We start from the raw sequence: 24,646 nt of genomic DNA, 5'->3' as shown, positions 1-24,646 counted from the left end.
GCCCTTTTTGTGCGTGGGGGACAATCTGTTTTGCCCCGGGCCAACTCTACTGCTCATCCCAATCAGGCTAGCTGCTGACCGCCTCAATGGCCCTCGTCTCCTCTTCCCCCCCAAAGAGAATTAGGTGGTCTGCAGGAAGATATACTCTTCCTCTGAGACTGATAGTTGCCTTTTAGCTAATCCTGTGTCACACTAATGGGAAGCCTAGCATAGCCCTTAAATTCATCATAGCATGGGAAGCCTGTACAGCATTTATCCTGCCCCTCCCGCTTGCCTTGTTCAAAGGGATTGTCTCCTAGCTCATGTCCTAGGAGACCAGGCCACTCAGAATTCACTTCCTGTGGGTTGACCCCCAAAGAGCTATGTTGTGTGGGGGTTAATGACCAAACGCCTTCATTGGTCTGTCTCAGTAATGGCTCATTTACTTCCTGCCAGTCACCCAGTGGTTGCTCAGCTTTTGACTGGCTGCTCTGTGTTTGCAGAAGCCTGACAGCCGTCTGCAGTTCACTGACTAATGTAGCGAAATGCTCGTAATCTTAAGGCTGTCAGCTCGGTCATACACCCTGAAAACAACTGTTCATAAAAGCTATAGCAAGACCCATTCATTGTGGAATGGGGTGGGATCCTCTCTCAACTGTATTGCACTTCAGGCTTTGCTCCCCCACTTTGGGTGGGGTTTATAGCTTTAAATGGCGTGGAGGAGTGAGTAACATGGCACAGTTGGCATTCCAGGCTAGGCAGTCAGGGAAATGCTGCAACTTGAGTGATTTGCCTATCTCTCTGTGCCAAGTGGGATCAGTTATGTTGATAAAATCTGTGTATGCAACGTGGTGTTTACAGATTTCTGTTCCTTGCCCCATATTGAAGCTGGCACTGCTATTTTGTTTCACCAGTGTTTCCAGAAACGCACTCCTATTTTCCATCACAAAAGTTTTGTTTGGCTCTCATACTTTATGTGCTTCCAGTAAAACGGTTATCATTTGTGTGCGTGCATTTTATGTCCGTCTTGGTGACGTCATTAAGGTTCAGTAAAGCTGAACTGAAGGGCTATTCGCCTACTCTAAGTTTTGAGAATGGAGCTCATTGAAATATTGGTCACATCACAAGTGATATTTGTTACGGTCCTTGGAGGCATAGGATTGAAAAGCCACAGCAAAATGTCCAGTGATGGAAATATGTGATCTTACACAAACTGGCCTAGTTTACATTGCTCTAAGGGTGCTTTAACAAGAACTTTCATTGAAATCTTGAGACAGTCATCATTGTTTAAATGGTTAGGAAATGCTGTCTTTACTCTCATTACCCTTACAAAAGGTAATGAGAGTAATCTGATTTAGGCCAGACCTAGGTTAAGCGTACCTATTAAGTCACTTAAATTTTAGATTGATTATTTAAAACAATTTTTTCCCCTTTATTTTAATGTTGTTCTATCCATACATTTTTATTCTAAGCCAATCAAATGTTTTTATTAAGTTATTGACTGTGTAAATTCCAACTAGTGTACAATTTCAAAGCTGCAAAAAATACTTTTGGTGTGGAGGTGACCCTCAAATACATTTCCCAAATATCTTTTTTGTACCTACTCAGTATAGCTTTTTGAGATAGTTTCGGTTTGATTATTAACAAATACTCAGAATACTTTTTTCCCCCTATTTTATTTTATTTTTTACATTAAATGCGCTGCATTGTGCAGGTTGAATGCTGTGCCATGAGTGACTGCACATTACTGCTTATCACTTAACCATTTATTCACTTGAATAAAATAATTTAATTGTTTTGTTTTAGGCCTATTTGACTTTATTTCAATCCAAGTCGTATGTCTTTAGAGCTGCTGCCTATGCTGTCTGACAATAAGTATTTTAGTAGTTCTTCAAAGTAAAAAGGCATACTTTTATAACTGCTGATTACCAACTATTAATCTTAAAGCATGTATTTTCAAGTAGATACCTCGTGAAGCAACTGGTCTCTATCCCTCTCGATTTTCTCTCCATTTCAGACCTGATAAATAGAGATGACTTGGAATTAAATAATTGTCATCAAATAAGCGTAAAACAAATGTAAACTGTGTGTACTACCTTTCAAAAGCTTGGGTCACTTAGAAATGTCTTTGTTTATGACATCTTTTTTTTTTGTCCATTAAACCAACATCAAATTGATCAGAAATACAGTGTAGACATTTGATATTGTAAATGACTATTGTAGCTGGAAACGGCTGATTTAAAAATAAATAAATAAATACATAATAATAATAAACAAAAATGTATGGAATATCTACATAGGTGTACAGGGGTCCATATTCAGCAACCATCACTCCTGTGTTCCAATGGTACGTTGTGTTAGCTAATCCAAGTTTATCATTTTAAAAGGCTAATTGATCATTTGAAAACCCTTTTGCAAGCATGTTAGCACAGAAGCAATACAAAAACTGGCCTTCTTTAGACTAGTTGAGTATCTGGAGCATCAGCATTTGTGGGTTTGATTACAGGCTCAAAATGGCCAGAAACAAAGACCTTCTGAAACTCGTCAGTCTATTATTGTTCTGAGAAATGAAGGCTATTCCATGTGAGAAATTACCAAAACTGAAGTTCTCGTACAACGCTGTGTACAGCTCCCTTCACAGAACAGCTTAAACTGACTCGAACCAGAATAGCAATTGGGAGGCCCTGGTATGCAACTAAGCAAGAGGACAATTGCATTAGTGTCTAGTTTGAGAAACAGACGCCTCACAAGTCCTCAACTGGCAGCTTCATTAAATAGTACTCGCAAAACACCAGTCTCAACGTCAAGAGAGGCGACTCTGGGATGCTGGCCTTCTAGGCAGAGTTTCTCTGTCCAGTGTCTGTTCTTTTGCCCATCTTAATCCTTTTGTGAATCAGCTTTCAGATAACTTTCAATTACTTATGGTCTTTGCAAGTCCCCCCCTGTTTTTTAAAATACATTTGATTTGAAATTTGATTGGATATGAGTGCAACTTCCATGATGAATAGTAATGATCAGTTTTTTAAATAACTTTAGGTGAGATTCATGTAATTTTATATAAGAACTATTCTTTTGTTCATTTTTTAAACAATTGGAAAAATAATTTAAATAATTTTAAGAGGTGGACTAATTTGGGACACCCAAGGGTTTAAAGGTACATTCGGTAGCCTACCCATTAAGCACAGTCTGGACTTTTCACATATTTAAAATATTTGTACGTCTTATTAAAACGAGTAAATTCATAACATCACATTAGAGAGAATGAAATATTAATCTAATTTTCTTAGAAATTAGGGCAGTATATGATCGAAATGTCTAAACTTCGGGCTCAATAGGGATATTGGGCTCAGTAGATACGTACCACAGGAGGTTGGTAGCACCTTAATTGGGGAGGACTGGCTCGTGGTAATGGCTGGAGTGGAGTAGGTGGAATGGTATCAAATACATGGTTTCCATGTGTTTGCCATTTGCTCCGTTCCAGCCATTATTATGCGCCGTCCTCCCCTCTGCAGCCCCTCCACTGACACTTACCCTATTCCCATTGATAATTCAGAGGCGATAGGGGTACCCTCTTCACCAATTAGCTACTTCTAAGGTGCTTGTTTGTTATAATTCCTTTTCTGCTCACAGTAAGCAGCTTAGCCTACACCACACAGACAATACATTATCTTTTATCTCTGGAATTCTGGGCATCCTCCAAGCTTCCAGGAGGTTCTGTGTTTGGCTAAAACTTCCGCAGTAACCCTTTTCGACTATGTTCTGAGACCCCTCGCACGGCTTTGCTTCTCTGCTTTGAAGCCGGTGTGGGTATCAGTGGAAAGAGTTAAATTGACAGATTTAAACCAGACCAGCTCATAATGGAGGATAATGATAATGCTGTTTTTTGTGGTCCCAGTATTTTTGCATGCCTTGGCATTTTACCGGCCGGATTTCTGGGGTTGTGGTCAACAATTGAGTCACTGGCTGCTGTTTTGTAGCTATTTCCCTTCTGAATGATTCCAGAGTGTCTTACTATTGATGCCCATCTCTGGCTATGGTCTCTTCACAGCTTTGTTGCTGTTCTGTTTGGGAGCAATTTATAGTGAAACGTGGAGAAGAGGCATACATTTGGTAATGCAGGCTTTTTGCATGTTTACCAAGAGGAAACAATGGCTTTTAAGATGTTTTGATTACAAAACAAACCAATTCCTCCTTTTGGGAGAGGGACATGTTTTTGGGCATGTAGGTCGACATTTTGTATTTTTCACATTGAAAAAAACTAACTCTGGCCTGACAGCAGTAATAAATGATGGTTATGCGCCTACAGTAATTTACGTCTTTCTTGTCTCTCTTTCTCGGGGTTCACTCAGTAGAGCCACCAGTGCCAAGTTAGGTTACATGATATGTTACCCTGGGCTATAATCCGCTGTTTTCTGCTTTTGTTTTTAGCTATAGATAGCTATATTAGTTATAGATAGCTATATTATATTCCTTTGCTTTCTTCCTTTTAGATGTACTTGGATATGGGCAGATCCACAGTAACAGAATTACACGAGACTAGGGCTGTGGCGGTCATGAAAAATTGTCAAGCAAATAACTGCCGGTCTCACGGTAATTGAATGACTGTTAATTAGTATAAACACGTTTAGCATCTACTGGCTTCCACGCATAACCTAGACGCCACTGATGCAGACCTTTTTGGAACATCTACTTTTTAAAAACTCAAATAAATCCATTTAATGTAGCCTAAACCATCACAATAAATCCATTCTTTATTTTTAGACAGGTCTAAAGAAACATGAAGAAAATGTAGTCTATTTCAGAAGAACCGACTAGCATACGGGTCAATGACCTGCTGTGAATATTTTGCTGTCTGACTGAAATATTTTCCAAAATCAACAACCCATTTATACCAATGTTAAGTAACTATGCCCTTAATCTTGAGTCCTGAAAGAGTTGATGGTTGAATGTGAGAGGAAAAAAACCCTGTCCCTTTCGGTGCTCTAAAGTTCAAATAAGTAATACGGAGCTGAGCGACTGTCCGACTAATGCCTTCTATATATGTTAATAAAACATCTCAAATCATAAAACGGCCAAACGACTATTCTGGCATGATTTAAGGGTCTATTGCACTATACGTCTGTATGGTTAAGACAGTTTAGACAGTTTACATTTGGAAAAATAGCATCATTTGGTGGGACCTCCAGTCACTATTTTTGATCAATTCACATGATGGTACTCATGACAGGATGTGACATTAAGATACGATTTGGTTGAGAATAAACTTTAGCAAGTCTCTTGTAAATCTTTAAGTTTACATTTCCACTCCCTTTCAGGTTTTACCCCAAAAATCTGATCATTCGGTGCGACCGTTAACTAATTAGAATGTAGAAATATCTGAACCTTATTTTATATCTCGATAAATTTAGATGCATACTTGATGTCAAAGTCAAGTGTTCACATGGGTGCATAAGTAGTTGCCTCTAAAATGTGGGAATGTGAGAAGTCATATGGTGCAACCAAAATGGTCATTTGGAATCTGTGCCAAACAACCTTGTTGGAGTCAAAGGAACCACGAAATTGCACCAGGTCACCTCCACAGTGGCAAGCGAGTGTCTTGCTTCTGCAGCAGACCAAGCATCTGCAACACCTGTTTCAGTACTGTGGAAGTGAACTTCAATGAAAAACACCATCAGGAGAAGACCATCACGGCGGAACCGCAAGATGAAGCTGTGGCCAAGTCAACACTTGCTGAAAGTCTAGGTAGTTTTGTCATTGTCAGCGATGAAGACCGCCCCTTTTGTAGGCCAGGTGCTGAAGGTGATAGGGGAGAAAGTGCAGGTCATGAAGTGAGGAATTTTTTTTGTCTGGCCTTCTGTACAAGACATTACCTTCCACTAAAGGAGATGTGAAGTCTGATCAGTGAGCCCGAGCCCTTCAGCTCAAGAGCGTCTCGGCTGTCTGACACAGACTGGGCTGGTTTCTTGTCACGCTAGTGCAACAACCTCAAAAGCACTGTTTTAAGAAGGCAAGTTTGATTTATTGGGCACTTCAATGAGTTTAACTTTTGCTACAAAGTGATCACTTCTTTGTCTTCTAATGTTTGAATCTCATGAATAGTTTGCACAATTAAACTTAATCCAAAGTTGTAATCTTGCGATGTTCTGCTTAAACCTAATCACATTTGATTTTTTAAATATTAGAATTAGAAACTTTGTCTATGCAATGTGGAGATTTTAATGTTAAGACAATGCACAAACATTTGACTATTGCAATTGTAATGTAGAATGTTGAATTACTGTATTTCATTAACGTTACTATTCATTTATTACAATGTTTCCTAACACTGTTTTTAACATTGTTTTAAAAATTCATGAGGGGGTTTGGGGTCGTTCAGTGAAAAGTACAAAAAAAAAAAACTGGGATATATTCATTTTACTCTTAACTTTAATGTTTAATCTTTGAGACTGTGCATATATTCATATTATACTCTTCTTTGCTTGAAATAATGGTCCGAAAACATTTCTAAAAAGTGCATGGGTAAGACTCAAGGGAACATAAGTGTTTGAAATTTAAAAAAAATCCCTTTTCAAGTTTTTTCCCTTTAAAACTTTGCCATTGACCCATACTGAGTTGTCTGTGTTAGGCCCTGATCTGTCTATTCCATGTAGCTGTGGGCTACACTAGTTCATTTAGCAGGCAAGATATCATTGGAATTCTGTGGCTTTATTAAAATGAAGAATACAATTGAACATAGCTTAATAAAATAGGATATTTTCTACAAACAATTTCAAAGGAAGTGCCCATATGTGGCTATTTTGAGAGTGGTTAGACATTTACATTTAAGTCATTTAGCAGACACTCTTATCCAGAGCGACTTACAAATTGGTGCATTCACCTTATGACATCCAGTGGAACAGCCACTTTACAATAGTGCATCTAAATCTTTTAAGGGGGGGGTGAGAATGATTACTTTATCCTATCCTAGGTATTCCTTAAAGAGGTGGGGTTTCAGGTGTCTCCGGAAGGTGGTGATTGACTCCGCTGTCCTGGCGTCGTGAGGGAGTTTGTTCCACCATTGGGGGGGCCAGAGCAGCAAACAGTTTTGACTGGGCTGAGCGGGAACTGTACTTCCTCAGTGGTAGGGAGGCGAGCAGGCCAGAGGTGGATGAACGCAGTGCCCTTGTTTGGGTGTAGGGCCTGATCAGAGCCTGGAGGTACTGAGGTGCCGTTCCCCTCACAGCTCCGTAGGCAAGCACCATGGTCTTGTAGCGGATGCGAGCTTCAACTGGAAGCCAGTGGAGAGAGCGGAGGAGCGGGGTGACGTGAGAGAACTTGGGAAGGTTGAACACCAGACGGGCTGCGGCGTTCTGGATGAGTTGTAGGGGTTTAATGGTACAGGCAGGGAGCCCAGCCAACAGGGAGTTGCAGTAATCCAGACGGGAGATGACAAGTGCCTGGATTAGGACCTGCACCGCTTCCTGTGTGAGGCAGGGTCGTACTCTGCGGATGTTGTAGAGCATGAACCTACAGGAACGGGCCACCGCCTTGATATTAGTTGAGAACGACAGGGTGTTGTCCAGGATCACGCCAAGGTTCTTAGCGCTCTGGGAGGAGGACACAATTGAGTTGTCAACCGTGATGGCGAGATCATGGAACGGGCAGTCCTTCCCCGGGAGGAAGAGCAGCTCCGTCTTGCCGAGGTTCATTTTGAGGTGGTGATCCGTCATCCACACTGATATGTCAGTACAACTTTACGTCCGTCCCCTCGCCCATACCCGGGTGCGAACCAGGGACCTTCTGCACACAACGACAACAGTCACCCTCGAAGCATCGTTACCCATCGCTCCACAAAAGCCGCGGCCCTTGCAGAGCAAGGGGAACTACTACTTCAAGGTCTCAGAGCAAGTGAAGTAACCAATTGAAACGCTATTTAGCGCACACCGCTAACTAAGCTAGCCGTTTCACATCCGTTACACTAGCAAAGAAACTGGTCCTCCTATATGCTTAATTTAGTTATTTATGCAACTTTAGTTGTGATACAAATGTTGGCCTATATGTTTAATACATTCTCAGGCTGCATGATGGGACTCTAATGATGTAAGTCGCAAGCTGCACACACGTCATCAGTCTCTCATTCACAATTTGACAAGAGGTTGATAATATTCTCACCAGGCCGCAAATTTCCTTGCGGCATCCACCTTGTGTGGTTGTAATGCCCCCTAAAAAATCCATGCCTTTTGTGGCCAAAATAGCCATTGTGCCCTTGGGCTGAATGTAATAGGCTAATTATAATTTCCTTCTCCCGGCTGCCGTGCTCCGAAGAACCTCTCACATGGCCCTCTGATGTGGCCAAGGCTACAAGTGAATGAAGACTGACATATCGGGCATGCAACTGCGCACGTCCCTCTTATTGAATTCCGAGGCGCATATTGAAGATGTTACAACTGTCCACATTTGGCCTACTTTTCATCAGCCAACAAGGCCTAACGAACCGCGAACGCACTAGCCTATGCCAATCTACTATCCCCCATAGTACAAAAGTTGACTTCCATTGGTCAACTTGTCCTTCTCTGCAATAATTAAATATTCCAAGCATACATAATTAATACAGCCACTTGCATCAAAAAAACATTTAAAAGCAATGCGGCTGATTTGTTTAGCCTAAAATGTTGATAAACAGTGTAATCACAATCTCCGTAGCTGACGTAAGACCTTTTTTAAAAAGGTCAACATTCACAAGGCTGCAGGGCCAGACGGATTACCAGGACGTATACTCATAGCCTGCGCTGACCAACTGGCAAGTGTCTTCACTGACATGTAGCATTCACGTCTGTAGCCACAAAGTGCTTTGAAAGGCTGGTCATGGCTCACAACACCATCATCCCAGAAACCGCAGACTCACTCCAATTCGCTCAAACAGATCCACAGATGATGCAATCTCTATTGCACTCCACACTGCCCTTTCCCACCTGGACAAAAGGAACACCTATGTGAGAATGCTCTTCATTAACTACAGTTCAGCATTCAACACCATAGTGCCTTCAAAGCTCATCACTACTCTCAGAACCCTGGGACAAAGCACCTCCCTCTGCAACTGGATCCTAAATTCCTGATGGGCTGCCCCCAGGTGGTAAGGGTAGGCAACAACACATCTGCCATGCTGATCCTAAACACTGGCCCATCGGGGGTGTGCTTAGTCTTCTCCTGTACTCCCCGTTCACCCGTGACTACATGGCCAAGCACGACTCCAACACCATCATTAAGTTTGTTGACGACACAGCGGTGGTAGACCTGATCACCAACAATGAGAGAGCCTATAGCGAGGTCAGTTACAACAACCTCTCCCTTAACGTGATCAAGACCAAGGCGATGATTGTGGACTACAGACCCCCCCCCCAATTCTCATCAAAGGTGATGCTCTTTGGTGTCCACATCAACAACAAACCATCACCAAGACCGTCATGACGCGTGCACGACAACCCCTATTCCACCTCAGAAGACTGAGATTTGGCATGGGTCCTCAGATCATCAAAGTTCTACAGCTGCACCATCGAGAGCATGTTGCATCACCACCTGGTATGGAAACTGCTGGGCCTTGGACCGCAAGGCGCTACAGAGGGGTAGTGCGTACGGCCCAGTACTTCACTGTGGCCAACTTCTAGGACGTCTATACCAGGCGGTGTCAGAGGAAGGCCCCAAAGATTTGCCAAAGACTCCAGCCACCCTAGTCATAGAACAGTCTATCTTCTACCGCACGGGAAGCGTTACTGGAGCGCAAAGTCTAGGTCTAAAAGGCTTAACAGCTTCTACCCCCAGGCCATAAGACTGCTGAACAGCTAATCAAATGGCTACCCCGACTATTTAAATTTTTACACTGTTGCCATTCGCTGTTTATGCATAGTCACATCAATATTTGGGCCAAATCAAGTCCGGACCGGATCAAAGAATGAAGTCTGTGGACATTAAAATCAATGCCACGGCTGAGTGAACAAATGTAAACTGCTTTTTGACATCCGGTGTAGGTTAGTGCTCAGTTTGAGGATGCTGATTACAGTAAATGGGAAGAGGGTAGGTGGTGGCTTGTGATGATATCAGGATATTTTTTTCCCATGCCAGAAAAAACAACACGAAGCAGACTACTCATTGGGCCTATAAAATCCAGTTGATGTAAAATGTGTGCTATAGCTTGGAAAATGTTTGTTTTCCTAAAGAAGTTAAATTCACTTCGTGTTTATTTCCTCACAATGATGCTAACCAGTATCGCAATGCTGGTATCGTCCCGGCCCTAGTAGGTGTCACTTAGGACAAAGGTTGTCACCCAACCTTATCGTGATATATTCCTAAAACATTGGCCAATACCATCGTAGAGCACAATCAAAAAATACATAATAATTAACTCCGCTTAAACCACCGTTTGGCTAAATCGCATGCCACAACTGGACGAATCCTGATGAAACACAAGGTAGTTGAAAGCCTGGGCAGAGGCAGGCAAATATTTTCCAATATTCCTTTCTGGTGGAGCTTCAGCATGGAACAGTTGTTGGTCTCGCACACGTGATGGAGCAAAGTGACAGTCAACTGATGTGGAACGGGCTGGGCTGTCTTACCACATTTGTGAGATGGTATAAATCATGGGCTGGATAGAAGCAAACGTCTACTTTCTTCAGAACTAGAGAATTGCCTTATTTGCCTCATCCTCTTAATAGGCCATTGTTTGTTCTATCTTTCATAAAGCTGTGATTGAGAATAGCCCATTCCTAGGCCTATAGACTCCCAATTTCGTTATTTTCAGTTCGATTCTTTCATGGTTTGATCGGGAGAAAGCCATGCATGCATATGAGGATGTAGGCCTAGGCCAAAGTCATATTCATATTGAATGGAGACAGAAGGGAATAAAGCCTATTTTTCTCAAATATATTTTTTTACCTGTTAGTGATCTCTTCCCGCACCAATCCCGTTAGCAGGACCGATTTGACAACATCCAGTGAAATTGCAGAGCGCCAAATTCAAACTACAGAAATAGCCATATTCACAATAACCGAAAATAGAAGTAATACATCAAAATAAATCTTAACTTGTTAATCCAGCCACAGTGTCAGATTTCAAAAAGGCTTTACGGCGAAAGCAGACCATGCGCTTATCTGAGGACAGCACTCCGCATACAAACACATGAACATAATTTTCAATCAGACAGGTGTCGACACAAAAGTCAGAAGTAACGATATAATAAATGCATTACCTTTGAAGATCTTCTTCTGTTGGCTCTCAAATGTCCCAGAAACATCACAAATGGTCCTTTGGTTCGATAATGTCCTTTATATCCCCAAAATGTCAATTTTATTTCGCGCGTTTGATTCAGAAATACACCGGTTCCAACTCGCCCAACATGACTACAAAGTATCTAATAAGTTACCTGTAAACTTGGTCCAAACATTTCAAACAACATTCCTAAATCCAACCTAGGGTATCCTAAAACGTAAATAATCAATTAAAATTTAAGAAGGAATATACTGTGTTTAATACCGGATAAAAACAACGTGAAGCGCCTTCCAGTTCACGCACACCAAACAGTATAATCCATCTGGAGTGACACAAAGAACAGCCGTACTTCTTAATTTCTCAAAAGAAAAACCTCAACCAATTTCTAAAGACTGACATCTAGTGGAAGCCATAGGAACTGCAACCAGGTTCCTTTAAATAGGGCTTTCAATAGAAAACTAATGGGAAATACTATGACCGCATAACCCCCCCCGGATGGTTTGTCCTTGGTTTTGCCTGCCAAATCAGTTCTGTTATACTCAGACATTATTTTAACAGTTTTAGAAACTTTATAGTTTTCTATCCAAATCATATCCTAGCTTCTGGGCCTGAGTAACAGGCAGTTTACTTTGGGCACGCTTTTCATCCGGATGTGAAAATACTGCCCCCTATCCCTAAAGTTTTAAACAGCTAGGCACAATATGGTTAAGGAGTGTGTTTTTATAAAATAAATCCTAGCTTTTGGCTTTAGGCTGAAGTCCCATGCTATGATCTGACATTAGTGTTAAATAATATTTTATGGACAGTTTGCCCTGTTTTTGCAGAATTCTCCATTTAGCAAACCAAATGCAAAGCTGGAGCTCTGAGCTGGATATACTGTAAGTGTTTATATGACACCAGTCAAAAAGTGAATTATCAGTTAGTGTGTGTTTCACAGCCTAAATATCAAAAGCTGTTTAGTGCGATTTCTGATTTCTATTTCTTGCTTGAGATTTTAGGGCCTTCCCCATCAGCGATGAACTTTATTGTTGGTTAAGGGCTTGTAAGTAAGCATTTCACTTGAAGGTCTATAATATATAATAATATATGCCATTTAGCAGACGCTTTTATCCAAAGCGACTTAGTCATGTGTGCATACATTCTACGTATGGGTGGTCCCGGGAATCGAACCCACTACCCTGGCGTTACAAGCGCCATGCTCTACCAACTGAGCTACACCTGTTGTGTTCGGCGCATCTGACAAATACAATTTTTGAACTGATGACATTTTGTGTCAATAATAGATCGTAGAATTCTCATCGGCTTGTTCTATTCCAAATGGTTCTGTGCTCTCACCGTTTCTATTGGTGGTGGCGTGGGCACCTGCTCAGTGCGCACACTTATGGCTTTTCTGTGCTTAACTCTCTGAGGTGTAGGTTCAGGGTGAGGCTCAGAATTATAAGAATACTCATCAGAGATGTCATGATGAATTTCTTTCCCAACATCTGAGTCGTTTTCATTCAGATGTTGTAGCAATGCTAACGAGTGCATCGTTTAGTCACGTTCTTCTTGCCATTGTAAATTACGCATGCTCTTGCTGTGTAGGCCAGAGAAGACTTAGAGTACATAACATTTAAATTATTAGAATAGATCAATTATGCATTGTTTGCTTCCCTTCGCATCAACTCATCCATTATTCTGCCTACTTCATTTATTTGTTTATAAATTAATTCCGGTATAGATTAGGCAAACTTTCGAAGCAATTATCAAATAGTTGAAGATGCTGTGCCTATCTGGAGGAGAAGTGCAAGCCCTGCTGTCGGAAGGTGGGACAACGGGGGAACCATATAAAAAATGACTGCCCTCCTAAAACTGTCTAACACCAGTTCTCTTTGATATTAAGGTTCTTACGACATTGTGTATTATAGACGTATTTAGGAAAGGTAGTAGACTGAGGGGGGCATGACTTTAAAAATGGCAGATATGTTTTATTTCATGAGCAGTCCAAATGACTGCTTTAGTGGTTCTATTGTGGGTTTTATAGTAACATGTAATTTAACTGTAAAAATGTATTCACGTAACTTTTTTTTAATGTGGCATAAACACAACCAGTCATGTTTCCATCTGATGGTAAAACAAATCACTTCAAAAAGTAGGTTAACTTCGCACATTAGTCCAAAATAGCATCATACTGAGACAGAGGCGCTGTTTCTCTTGATCGGATGCTTGATCGGATGACAGCACCAGCTGTCAGAGCAGCTCACAGATCACTGCACCTGTACATAGCCCATCTGTAAACAGCCCATCTATCTACTGGTATTTATTTATTTATTTTGCTCCTTTGCACCCCAGTATCTCTACTTGCACATTCATCTTCTGTACATCTACCATTCTAGTGTTTAATTGCTGTAACTTTTTGTAATTACTTCGCCACCATGGCGTATTTATTGTCTTAACTACCTCATCTTACCTCATTTGCACTCACTGTATATAGACTTTTTGTTTTCTTTTGTTCTACTGTATTCATTATGTTTTGAAGAAACCACTTTACAAAATAAAATGCATTATTATTCCCATACCATTATTACATGGAATAAGACTAATTATGCTACCCTCTGCCATTAGGCATGTGCCATGCTCTGTTGTACACTCTTTACTGCAGGGTGCCATTCAAGTTCAAATAGGCAAAACTATGGTCTGTCACATGTCGTCTTCACCGTAGACTATGGCTGTCAACCATCCGTTGATTTACGATTCTATTGTAATATCGCACAACCCTAGTGTCAGTAAAAGCGGAGAGAGATGACAACTGGATAGGTAGTGAGAAGGAGGGGTTGTCCAGACTTTTAGTCTTGCTTTGACCACCGGATAGTGGAAAGAGAAACAGTTATAAGCTCAACATAACAGTATGCTAGTGGAAGGGAATGGAGGACAGGACAGTAACGGGTGACCCAACTGTAGTTTGTGACTACTATGAGTTCCCATTCTTGCCAATTCAATTGCACTAATTCCGTTAACAATTTCCTAACAGAATTATGAGTTTGTCACTTAATAATTCATCAACTTTATCAGTAAAAGCACTAGCAAATTGGTCTACCTTTTTTAAAATGGTTACTTCAGTGAACTTTATCCTCCCTCATGAGGGAGAGCAGTTAGAAAATATCTTTAAGATGTATGTGGGTTTTTGGTAGCGGAATTACAAGGCAATGTTTCTTAAACTTACAGAAGGCAAATCATTTCTCCAAAGCTAAATATTAATTTTGATAATAGTTGGCAGGAGTCTTTACTTCACATTGTGTTTTTATGTTTTTCTATTACCTCCATACTTTTTCTGGTAGATGTTGTCTATCTGTTTGACTTGAAATCAAAGGTTTTGCTTGTTCCAAATTTTTTGGATGGAAATGGTTGAAAAAATGTATATGCCTTCATTTCTCAAATATAGACTGTTAGCTTTAATTTGACATGCTGCTATGTACTTCACATGTTGATGCTCATAGGTCCTTTTGCAACAAATGCCCACATGTAAATCTGGGGTCTCAAGTTGACCTTGAGCCAAAAGCTATTGGCATCACCTTAACAAAGCATGCCAGTCTCATCTGGTCAAAGAGCGGAGGAACCGTGGCATTTACTAGTATAGCACAGCTCCATGCCAGTCTCTCCACAGTCTGCCACTGTCAGCTTGCTGGAGGAGGCTGTGAAAGGGACTCTCTTCAATTAGATTTACAGCTCCATTAACTAAAAGCTTTTCAAAAAATGTCTGCCTGTAAACTACCTATCAATTAGCATAGTCTTAACCATTCCTGTACATTTTTGTTAGCCGACATTGCGTTTTTATGTTGCTTGTGTTACTCATCATTTTACTTTTTGAGTTTCTTTGGCTGTCTTGTGGTCGCCCATAAACTGCTGCCAAATGCTTGAGATGGTTAGTGTCACTTCCCTCAGGAAAACACTGATGTCTGAGTTCAGCTGAACAGCTTCTCCACTGTTTCTGCTTATTGACTTTTTAGGGTTCAAAATGTAGTACTACTGGAGCTCTGCCAATGTGGAAATGTAATCATCCATGAATGGGAAGACGACGTGTTTAACAGAGTGGGTGTCTGCGTGCTGTTATGGCTGCTGTCCCTGTACAGGGATCAACATCAGGGGAAATTTCAGAGTGACAACTAAAAATACAATTTCGTAACATTAAACATTCTTGAAAATGCAAGTGTCTTACACCCTTCAAAAGATTAGAATCTTGGTAATCAAACTGTTTTCCAATTTTAAAATAGCTATTACAGAGAACAAATCCCATGCTTTTGTTTGAGAAGAACAATCAAGAACAGAAACATTTTCTGCCATGACAGTTTTTACACATTTACATCTGAAGGTAAAATTACGACTTACATTCTGATATCTTGCTCTTATTTCTCTTCCTGAGTATCCCATTGATCAAATGAAGTGCAGTTTTCTTTGCTAAAATCCATTTGTATAGCCTAAATCTAAACATTTAGTAAACTATTTGTGCAGTGAATTCCATCTCTATCAATTTTTTTACGGAGCATTCGACGTGATTCGCCCCTGTAAACAATCGTTACATAGTCATGGTGGGTGTCAGTGCATTCCTCTGTTTGCAACACTGCTGTATATAGTTATAGGTCATTTAAACAATTTGGCCACTTGGGTACATTTGGGCAACTTGTGTGGGACACCTGGGTGACTTCATGCTAAATGTCATGTAGCTCACCCATTCCTGAAGTTATCAGTCTCAAACTTTGGACACCTACAGTTGCCCTCTTGTGTTATCCATCAAAATTATCTCCAGCATCCTATCTGACTGTGTGGCTTTTCTAGTACATGTGAAAGATGATACTACAACAATAAAAAAACAGAAAACGTATGCTCTTTCTTTCTTTTTTCTTCCACCAGATCTACTGTGTTATATTCTCCTACATTCAATTAACATTTCCACAAACTTCAGAATGTTTCCATTCAAATGATACCAAGAATATGCATATCCTTGCCTCTGGGGCTGAGCTACAGGCAGTTAGATTTGGGTATGTCTTCAGGCGGAAATTGAGAACAAAGGGTTGCAGCCATAACAGGTAAAAAAACAAACATTTTTGTCGCCCAAAAGTAGTCTTGTTATTTCGACCAATCGATTGGTACAAATACCTTGAGTGCGCCGGAGATATAGATAACCTGACCCCAGCTATTCTCCTGCTGCCTTTCTCAGATTCTTCCATTACTCTCCTGAAGTTGCTGGTAAAAGGCTACCTTTCTCATGTGGAATGCCAATTTATCTTACCATTTCTCCCAATCTCAATCTACATGCCAGTTATGGTTTTCATATGCAAATTTCAGACAGTCAAGCACTTACAGGAAGTTAACAGGTAGGCCTATTTTATGACGTTTCCATTGGATCAGAGCATGACATTGTCCCCGTCCCCAGTGAAGGTTGCGCACCTGTGCAGAGCGGTTGTCAAGGTGGTGAGTTTGTATTTATACAGGATGTACCGCCTCATCCACCTACCACCAACAAATCATGTAAATGCGGAGATATACAGAGCCCTCCATTCTTACAAACTTTGGGAATAGCATGGTGACGCGGTATGTAGCTTGTTTTGCGTCTGACCACATTTTGGGATCAAGCATAAATTGTTTTTTAGGTCTATGCCGCTGCAATGGATTAGTTCACTGAGATGGGCGCATATCTTGTGCGTATGTTAGTCGAGCAGTAACATATACAATCTCAGATGACCAACCGCTTAATAAATCCTCTTAGAGCTACCCCCTACTCTTTTCAATTTCCGCCTGAAGACATACCCAAATCTAACTGCCTGGAGCTCAGGCACAGAACCAAGGATATGCATATCTGTCTCCATTTCACTTTGGCCATTGTGGGCCTGCCCTCCCCTCAACAGCCTCAAATAGGCTATTTCATTCCACAATTAATATTTTATATTATAAATTTCAAACAACGGCATGAGCATGAGAAGAACTTAACAGTCCAAAATAATGTCTCCTCCGTTCAAAAAATATTCCTCCATTTGGGAATCGCTAAATGAATCATCCTCGATCAATTTCTTCTTAAATTGTGTGTATATCTAGATTTAGATTTTCCTGACTTAGTCGCCATACTGATTGATGTATAAACAGCTGAATATGCGCTTTACCAAAACAATGCTGTGCGCAACATGCGTTGCTCCTTCCGGTATGAATCATCAATGGCGAATTAACCTCTTTACCCACGGAGTTTACTACATGGGTTGGTCTTCCAACACATAAACATTAGCCAATGAGCTGAGGTAAACAGCAATATGTATCTACCCAGCTAGATTTGAAGACGGTGAGTGGTCATTGGGTTAAAATACAGTCAATCAACGAAACAGCGGGCAAATCATTGGTGCACAATGATGTCATTACTTGTTGTCTTCAAATCGGTTTCTTTCAGTCAATATGTCCCATGAAATGACCCATCAGGTTTGGTTGTGTTACAAACAAAACAGTTGATTGCAATGAAACCAAACATGACTGGAAAAGTCACGTTTACTATGTGTATTTACCTCGAATGTGTTGTCAAATGGAATGAGTTGGAATTCACGACACAAGCGGTTCACAAAATGTTTCGTGTTAGGCTAACAGAGGAAGATCACCAAAGGTAAACTTTTTTTTATTTTATTGCAGTTTGTGATTTTTGTTACCCCTGTGCTGGTTGAAATAGTTGTTTATGGAGCTCTATCCTCAGATAATTGCATCGTATTCTTTCGCAGGAAATATTTTTTTAACATTTGACAACGCAGTTGGATTAGCGAGATTCTAGGCTTTCGAAACATGTGAGACACTTGTATTTTCATGAATGTTTAATATGACTATTTATGTAGCGATCACCGTATGTTCTCGAATTTCATCCCGCTACCGGGTTCCGTGCGCAGAGAGGTTAATGACCAAACAATCGGCCTGTTGACTAATTGGGTCAGCCCTAATTTGGAGGCAGATGCTGAGGTGACAAGATCATTTGACATTTGCTGCTAACAGTAAAGTTTCTGTGGTGGTGCTATTTTTAGAGTAGGCCTTTCATGTGACAGCTACTGTAGTGATGTTGAAACATGAGTCATTATTATTATCATCCCATTAACTTCTCACATTTAGGCCATGCATGGGTGTCTGATCTGTGTCCAATGAACCCAAAGCCAACAGAAATTCCCACTAGTGGAAAATCGGGACATTCCATTGGGGAAATCAAATGTAATTTTATGGTCAGGGAGATTTAAGACTGGGTTCTAGATGCAGAAAACAAGAACATTAGTGTGTCAGATGGACAGTGGCACAACTAAAACTTGAATGTCAGTCAACAGTTTGGTTGTACTGACCCCTACCCCTTGGTATAGCCTATATTTAGTCAACATCTAATGACATAAACCTAAAAATAAATATAGATGTTTACTTGAACAAAGAACCTTAAATGCATTGCATTTTCATCTATTATCAAAATTTTAAAGGAACTAATAAATACATTTTTACTCAAAGGTGTATTTTTCTAATTATCTTTCTCAAACTTTTGAATATTGTCCCATACAATAATCTTAGCTCTGAATTTAGTTATTCTACTGATATTACTCAACCATTAAGTGGAGGGAAGGATTTAGAGTTCCCTTGATGGTAGTGTAAATTGCTTGATTCAAAAAGTTGAATGATCTTTCAAGTCCACTTATTTAAAAAATAAATAATAATAATTTAGAACCAGTTTTCAATTGCCTGCCTATATGCTGTGATTTTTTTATTTATTTATTTTATTTTTTATTTCACCTTTATTTAACCAGGTAGGCTAGTTGAGAACAAGTTCTCATTTGCAACTGCGACCTGGCCAAGATAAAGCATAGCAGTGTGAACAGACAACACAGAGTTACACATGGAGTAAACAATTAACAAGTCAATAACACAGTAGAAAAAAAGGGGAGTCTATATACAATGTGTGCAAAAGGCATGAGGAGTTAGGCGAATAATTACAATATTGCAGATTAACACTGGAGTGATAAATGATCAGATGATCATGTACAGGTAGAGATATTGGTGTGCAAAAGAGCAGAAAAGTAAATAAATAACTGTGGGGATGAGGTAGGTGAAAATGGGTGGGCTATTTACCAATAGATTATGTACAGCTGCAGCGATCGGTTAGCTGCTCAGATAGCTGATGTTTGAAGTTGGTGAGGGAGAAAAGTCTCCAACTTCAGTGATTTTTGCAATTTGTTCCAGTCACAGGCAGCAGAGTACTGGAACGAAAGGTGGCCGAATGAGGTGTTGGCTTTAGGGATGATCAGTGAGATACACCTGCTGGAGCGGGTGCTACGGATGGGTGTTGCCATCGTGACCAGTGAACTGAGATAAGGCGGAGCTTTATCTAGCATGGCCTTGTAGATGACCTGGAGCCAGTGGGTCTGGCGACGAATATGTAGCGAGGGCCAGCCGACTGGAGCATACAAGTCGCAGTGGTGGGTAGTATAAGGTGCTTTAGTGACAAAACGGATGGCACTGTGATAAACTGCATCCAGTTTGCTGAGTAGTGTTGGAAGCAATTTTGTAGATGACATCGCCGAAGTCGAGGATCGGTAGGATAGTCAGTTTTACTAGGGTAAGCTTGGCAGTGTGAGTGAAGGAGGCTTTGTTGCGGAATAGAAAGCCGACTCTTGATTTGATTTTCGATTGGAGATGTTTATGGGTCTGGAAGGAGAGTTTGCAGTCTAGCCAGACACCTAGGTACTTATAGGTGTCCACATATTCAAGGTCGGAACCATCCAGTGTGGTGATGCTAGTCGGGCATGCGGGTGCAGGCAGCGATCGGTTGAAAAGCATGCATTTGGTTTTACTAGCATTTAAGAGCAGTTGGAGACCACGGAAGGAGTGTTGTATGGCATTGAAGCTCGTTTGGAGGTTCGATAGCACAGTGTCCAATGACGGGCCGAAAGTATATAGAATGGTGTCGTCTGCGTAGTGGTGGATCAGGGAATCGCCCGCAGCCAGAGCAACATCATTGATATATACAGAGAAAAGAGTCGGCCCGAGAATTGAACCCTGTGGCACCCCCATAGAGACTGCCAGAGGACCGGACAGCATGCCCCCCGATTTGACACACTGAACTCTGTCTGCAAAGTAATTGGTGAACCAGGCAAGGAAGTCGTCCGAAAAACCGAGGCTACTGAGTCTGCCGATAAGAATATGGTGATTGACAGTCACATGTCCACTCCAACTGCTTAGTCCAAGACACACAGACGTTTGGAGTTTATACATGCTCAAATCCAAGCTTTCCCTGTTGGCTGCGAGTCTTTCGTTTAAAACCAACATATTTGTTAGCATTTTGAAACACCGGCATAATGCCATTCTGGCAAACTGTTTAGGCCTTTTGCGAGGCTGCAATGGGAAACTTCCACAATCTGGAATAGCTCAATGTCTTTCATTTAGCCTAAATTAAACTATTTTCTTAATTGAAGACTTTATCCCACATAGGGTCGTTTGGCACTTTTAGCGTAGATGTGGCTAACCGTTTGCACCACAGCTCTTGTTGCTTTGTCAGCTTGTTTTTTTTCACCATATGAGCTTAAATGTAAAACTGTCTCTAAAAACAATTGTCTTCCTGTGCTCCCCAGGTGCTGGGTGGTGAGAGAACAGAAGGCAGCGTGGACGGCATGCTGAGGCGACTACACCTGCCCCAGAATGAGTGTCAATGATGGCGAAGGCGGAGCAGCTAGCAAAGATGGGCGGGCCTACAGCCTGCAGGTTTACCCACGGCTCTCAGCGGACTGCCCACCTTGCTGTTCCCTCAAGGTGCCCAAGGATGCCACGGCTGCCTCTGTCATCCAGGACGCAGCCTCGGCCCTGGGTGTGGACCCGCAACTCCTCTACGTGCTGGCCGAGGTGAAGGAGTGCGGCGGGGAGGAGTGGGTGCTGGAGTCGGGGGACCTCCCCGTCCAGAGGGTCCTGCTGTGGCCTCGCAAAGCCCAGGAGCAGCACCCCCAGAGCGAGGGCTTCTACTTTGTTCTCCAGGAGAGGAACCGCGACGGCACCATCCACTACGTCCACCTTCCTGTCCTCTGCAAGGAGCAGGAAGCACAGAGGTTGGCGGCCAGAGGCTTCCTCCCCCCGCGCCAGGAGGACTTTGATGACCTGTGCAACCTCCCAGTGCTCAATGAGAGCAGCATCCTGGATAACCTGCGCAACCGCTTCCACAAGAAAAAGATCTACACCTATGCCGGGTCTATCCTCATTGCCATCAACCCCTTCAAGTTCCTACCCATCTACAACCCCAAGTACGTCAAGATGTACGAGAACCATCAGCTGGGGAAACTGGAGCCGCACATCTTTGCCATCGCGGACGTGGCCTACTACGCCATGCTAAGAAAGAGGGTAAACCAGTGCATCGTTATCTCTGGGGAGAGCGGCTCAGGAAAGACTCAGAGCACCAACTTCCTCATCCACTGTCTGACTGCCCTCAGCCAGAAGGGCTATGCCAGTGGAGTGGAGAGGACCATCCTGGGTGCTGGGCCTGTGCTAGAGGTAAGACTTTTTGTACGCATGTGCAACAGGGCTGGGAATTGCCAGGGACCTCACGATACGATGATATCGTGATACTTAGTTGCCACATTTGTACTGCAATTCTCACCATTCAAAATGTATTGCGGTTCGATAGATTTTTTTTAATTTGATGTTCCAAAAATGTTGCTCACTATAGGCTATGTCTGCTGCAGAGCAACAAGATAGCATTAGAACATGTTGTTTTGATAAGTCATGGAAATAAAAGGTCTGAAAACATGTTGGCTCGCTATTTAAAAAGATGGCTAAGAGTTTTGGTGCATGTACAGCCGACTTGCGCTAGCACTACCTAGCAAGTAAAAAAAAAAAATTGTGATATATCGTCCCCCCAAAATATTGTGATCTTTAACGGTATCTTTAAAACATTTATTTCTATCTGATCACTAATGTGCAATGAAGTTGGAGCTCATACCTAATATCATACCTCGTCTAGCAGGATGTCTGTGTGGTTGCAATGGGGTTAAGGATGTGTGTTTCTGACTCACTTTGTCTGTCAATTGGTGTATGTGAACACTCATTCCCCATTATTTGTCGTCCAGTCTCAGTCAAGGTTAGCAGAGAATTAAACCCATTGTGAAACGTTTTTAGCTGATCTCTCATTCCCAAGGCAGAGGATTCCTCTTCACAGGTGACTAGTCCACATGCATAATATTGAAGTGCACGAAGTATGACGAGCATCAAACCTAGTTCTTCCAGAGAAGAGGACTTTAGAGATGCTTCCCTTGTCAACTGTGTTTTCCTTGAGCCAGGAGTTGGAGATCTGTTAGTCGTCCGTCATGTGACCTGAAAGAGGATCTGAGGCTGATGTAGATGTGTGCAAAAGGAAGAAATGAAAGAAGATGTGGAGATATTGTCCCAGGCATCAGTTTAACCCTTTAGAAAATGTTTGTAAATATTCTCAAACCACTCCAAATTTTCTGGGTCCTGAAGAAAGATTTACTTAAATGATATGGTGTTTACGCATTCAACTTTGGCTTTCTGGCAGATGACAAGCTGCTATATCTGAATGTTTTTGCTCAATGATCCTGCTTTGTGATATACCCCCTCTGTTCCATATCCATATTGGGGTGGCAGGGTAGCCTAATGGTTAGAGCGTTGGACTCGTAACCGATCTGTCGTTCTGCCCCCTGAACAGGCAGTTAACCCACTGTTCCTAGGCCGTCATTGAAAATAAGAATTTGTTCTTAACTGACTTGCCTAGTTAAATAAAGGTAAAACTTTTAATTTTTTTTTATATATAAATGTTATGTGAGAATAGAGTGACGACCAGGAGTCATCGTCAGTTATGTTGAACAGCTGTGCAAACTAAAGGAAAGCTCATGGAAATACTTTCTAGACACAAGCTTTAGAATATCTCTGATTAACTCTAGAGCTCCCATGTGGTTCATTATAATGTCCCAGCTTGTGGTCTAGAGCTAAATTAAATTGTACATTCTAATTGGATCACACACGTTATTGCAGAACAATGGCTACCATTCATTACCTATAATTGGAAAAATCTGAATCTATCCAAGTTTAGGCCTACTGTAATAAGAGTTGCAACAAGGGAACAACTAGCCGCATAGAGAAAATTGTGTGTGCCTGTGCATCATCAGTGTTTTGTATCAGGTGACTGAGTAGTTTACACACACAGAGGTGTCTCATCATGACCCTTTTACAAATAGGATTGTAGTTATGATCTTAACACTGGGATGTAGCCTATTTGACCTGTGGCCTGACAGGCTGACTACACCGCTCGTGTCGTGTGCGCGAGCGTTGCAAAATACATTTAGAAATCTATTATTCAATCATTGCACCCACACTGCTCGCACGTGCCAATGAGTGTCTGCGTTGCCAAGGGCTAAAATAGAAGTCGGTTCTATTTGTGACGAAGATCATGCTGCAAGTCCTGCCTCTCCCATCTCCTCATTGGTTTATAGAAGCAGGTACCCACTTGCCATTTCCTCATTGGTTATACCCACGTGGGTGATTGAAAGATGAACTGTGTTGTCGGTCGTCGTGGTAATACTATGAACGTTTAGATGCCAATCACCATATAAGTTCAATGAAGAAGAAGCCTGGAAGGAGGGGAGATGACTAGAAACGATTCAGTTGACCGTTATGTGTGGATTAATTGTCGGAGTAGAGGACCTTGTGCATTTCAGGTAAAATAACAACTCAATGTTTTTTATCCCAGGACAAATTAGCTAGCAAGGGCAAGCTAGCTAGCTAAATTGCCGTACATGTTTTAATACTTTTCGACCTGTCCCCAAATTAATGTAATGTGTTCAGTTTGTTTTTGTATTTTAACCTGCGTGTTGTGGGGGACAAAATAAATGTATGCACAATGGCGCACGAGCTCAGCCGGTTTGGGTTCCATGTGAGTAATGTGTTGTCAGTGAACTCTGGGCCCTTTGTCATGTGACGTTATGAAGCACTTCCTGTTAGAGGTGGTAATCGGACTGAGTCAGTCGGTGATCACAGGAGGACAGGCATGCTCTTCTCTGGGCCCCAGGCATCATGTCACATCTGAGTCCGCCTGGACATCCCCACACACATTTTTATTTAACTATGCAAGTCAGTTAAGTTAAGAATTCTTATTTACAATGACAGCCAAACCCTAAACCAGACGACACTGGGCCAATTGTGAGCCGCCCTATGGGACTCCCAATCATGTCCGGTTGTGATACAGCCTGGAATCAAACCAGGGTCTGTAGTGACGCCTCCAGCACTGAGATGCAGTGCTTTAGACTGCTATGCCCCCCGGGAGCCCCGCATACCAGCTAGCATAACTCCCTGCGTTTAACACACGCTCAGATCAATGGTCCTGTGTGGCTCAGTTGGTATAGGGTTCTGGGTTAGATCAGAGAGACACAACTCAGCAGAATTGCCAAATGTATAA

The 24,646-nt window shown here is 41.7% G+C and overlaps 1 protein-coding gene across 9 annotated transcripts in view; it reads left to right on the top strand.

Moving 5' to 3' along the window:
- Window positions 1-24,646, top strand: part of LOC118388632 (unconventional myosin-IXb-like) — a 102,274-nt gene that overhangs the window by 23,179 nt on the left and 54,449 nt on the right. For all 9 annotated transcript variants that reach the window (XM_052528612.1, XM_052528627.1, XM_052528601.1 and 6 more), the window contains exon 2: window positions 20,823-21,729. In XM_052528612.1, the coding sequence (XP_052384572.1) occupies window positions 20,890-21,729 (840 nt within the window). In that variant the 5' untranslated portion in view covers window positions 20,823-20,889. The remainder of the gene's footprint in view (window positions 1-20,822; window positions 21,730-24,646) is intronic.

The sequence above is a fragment of the Oncorhynchus keta genome, chromosome 1 (genome assembly GCF_023373465.1).
Source record: "Oncorhynchus keta strain PuntledgeMale-10-30-2019 chromosome 1, Oket_V2, whole genome shotgun sequence".
In the NCBI taxonomy this organism is placed as follows: domain Eukaryota; kingdom Metazoa; phylum Chordata; class Actinopteri; order Salmoniformes; family Salmonidae; genus Oncorhynchus; species Oncorhynchus keta.
Note: the sequence above shows the minus strand (reverse complement) of the source record. Positions and strands in the feature narration are given on the sequence as shown.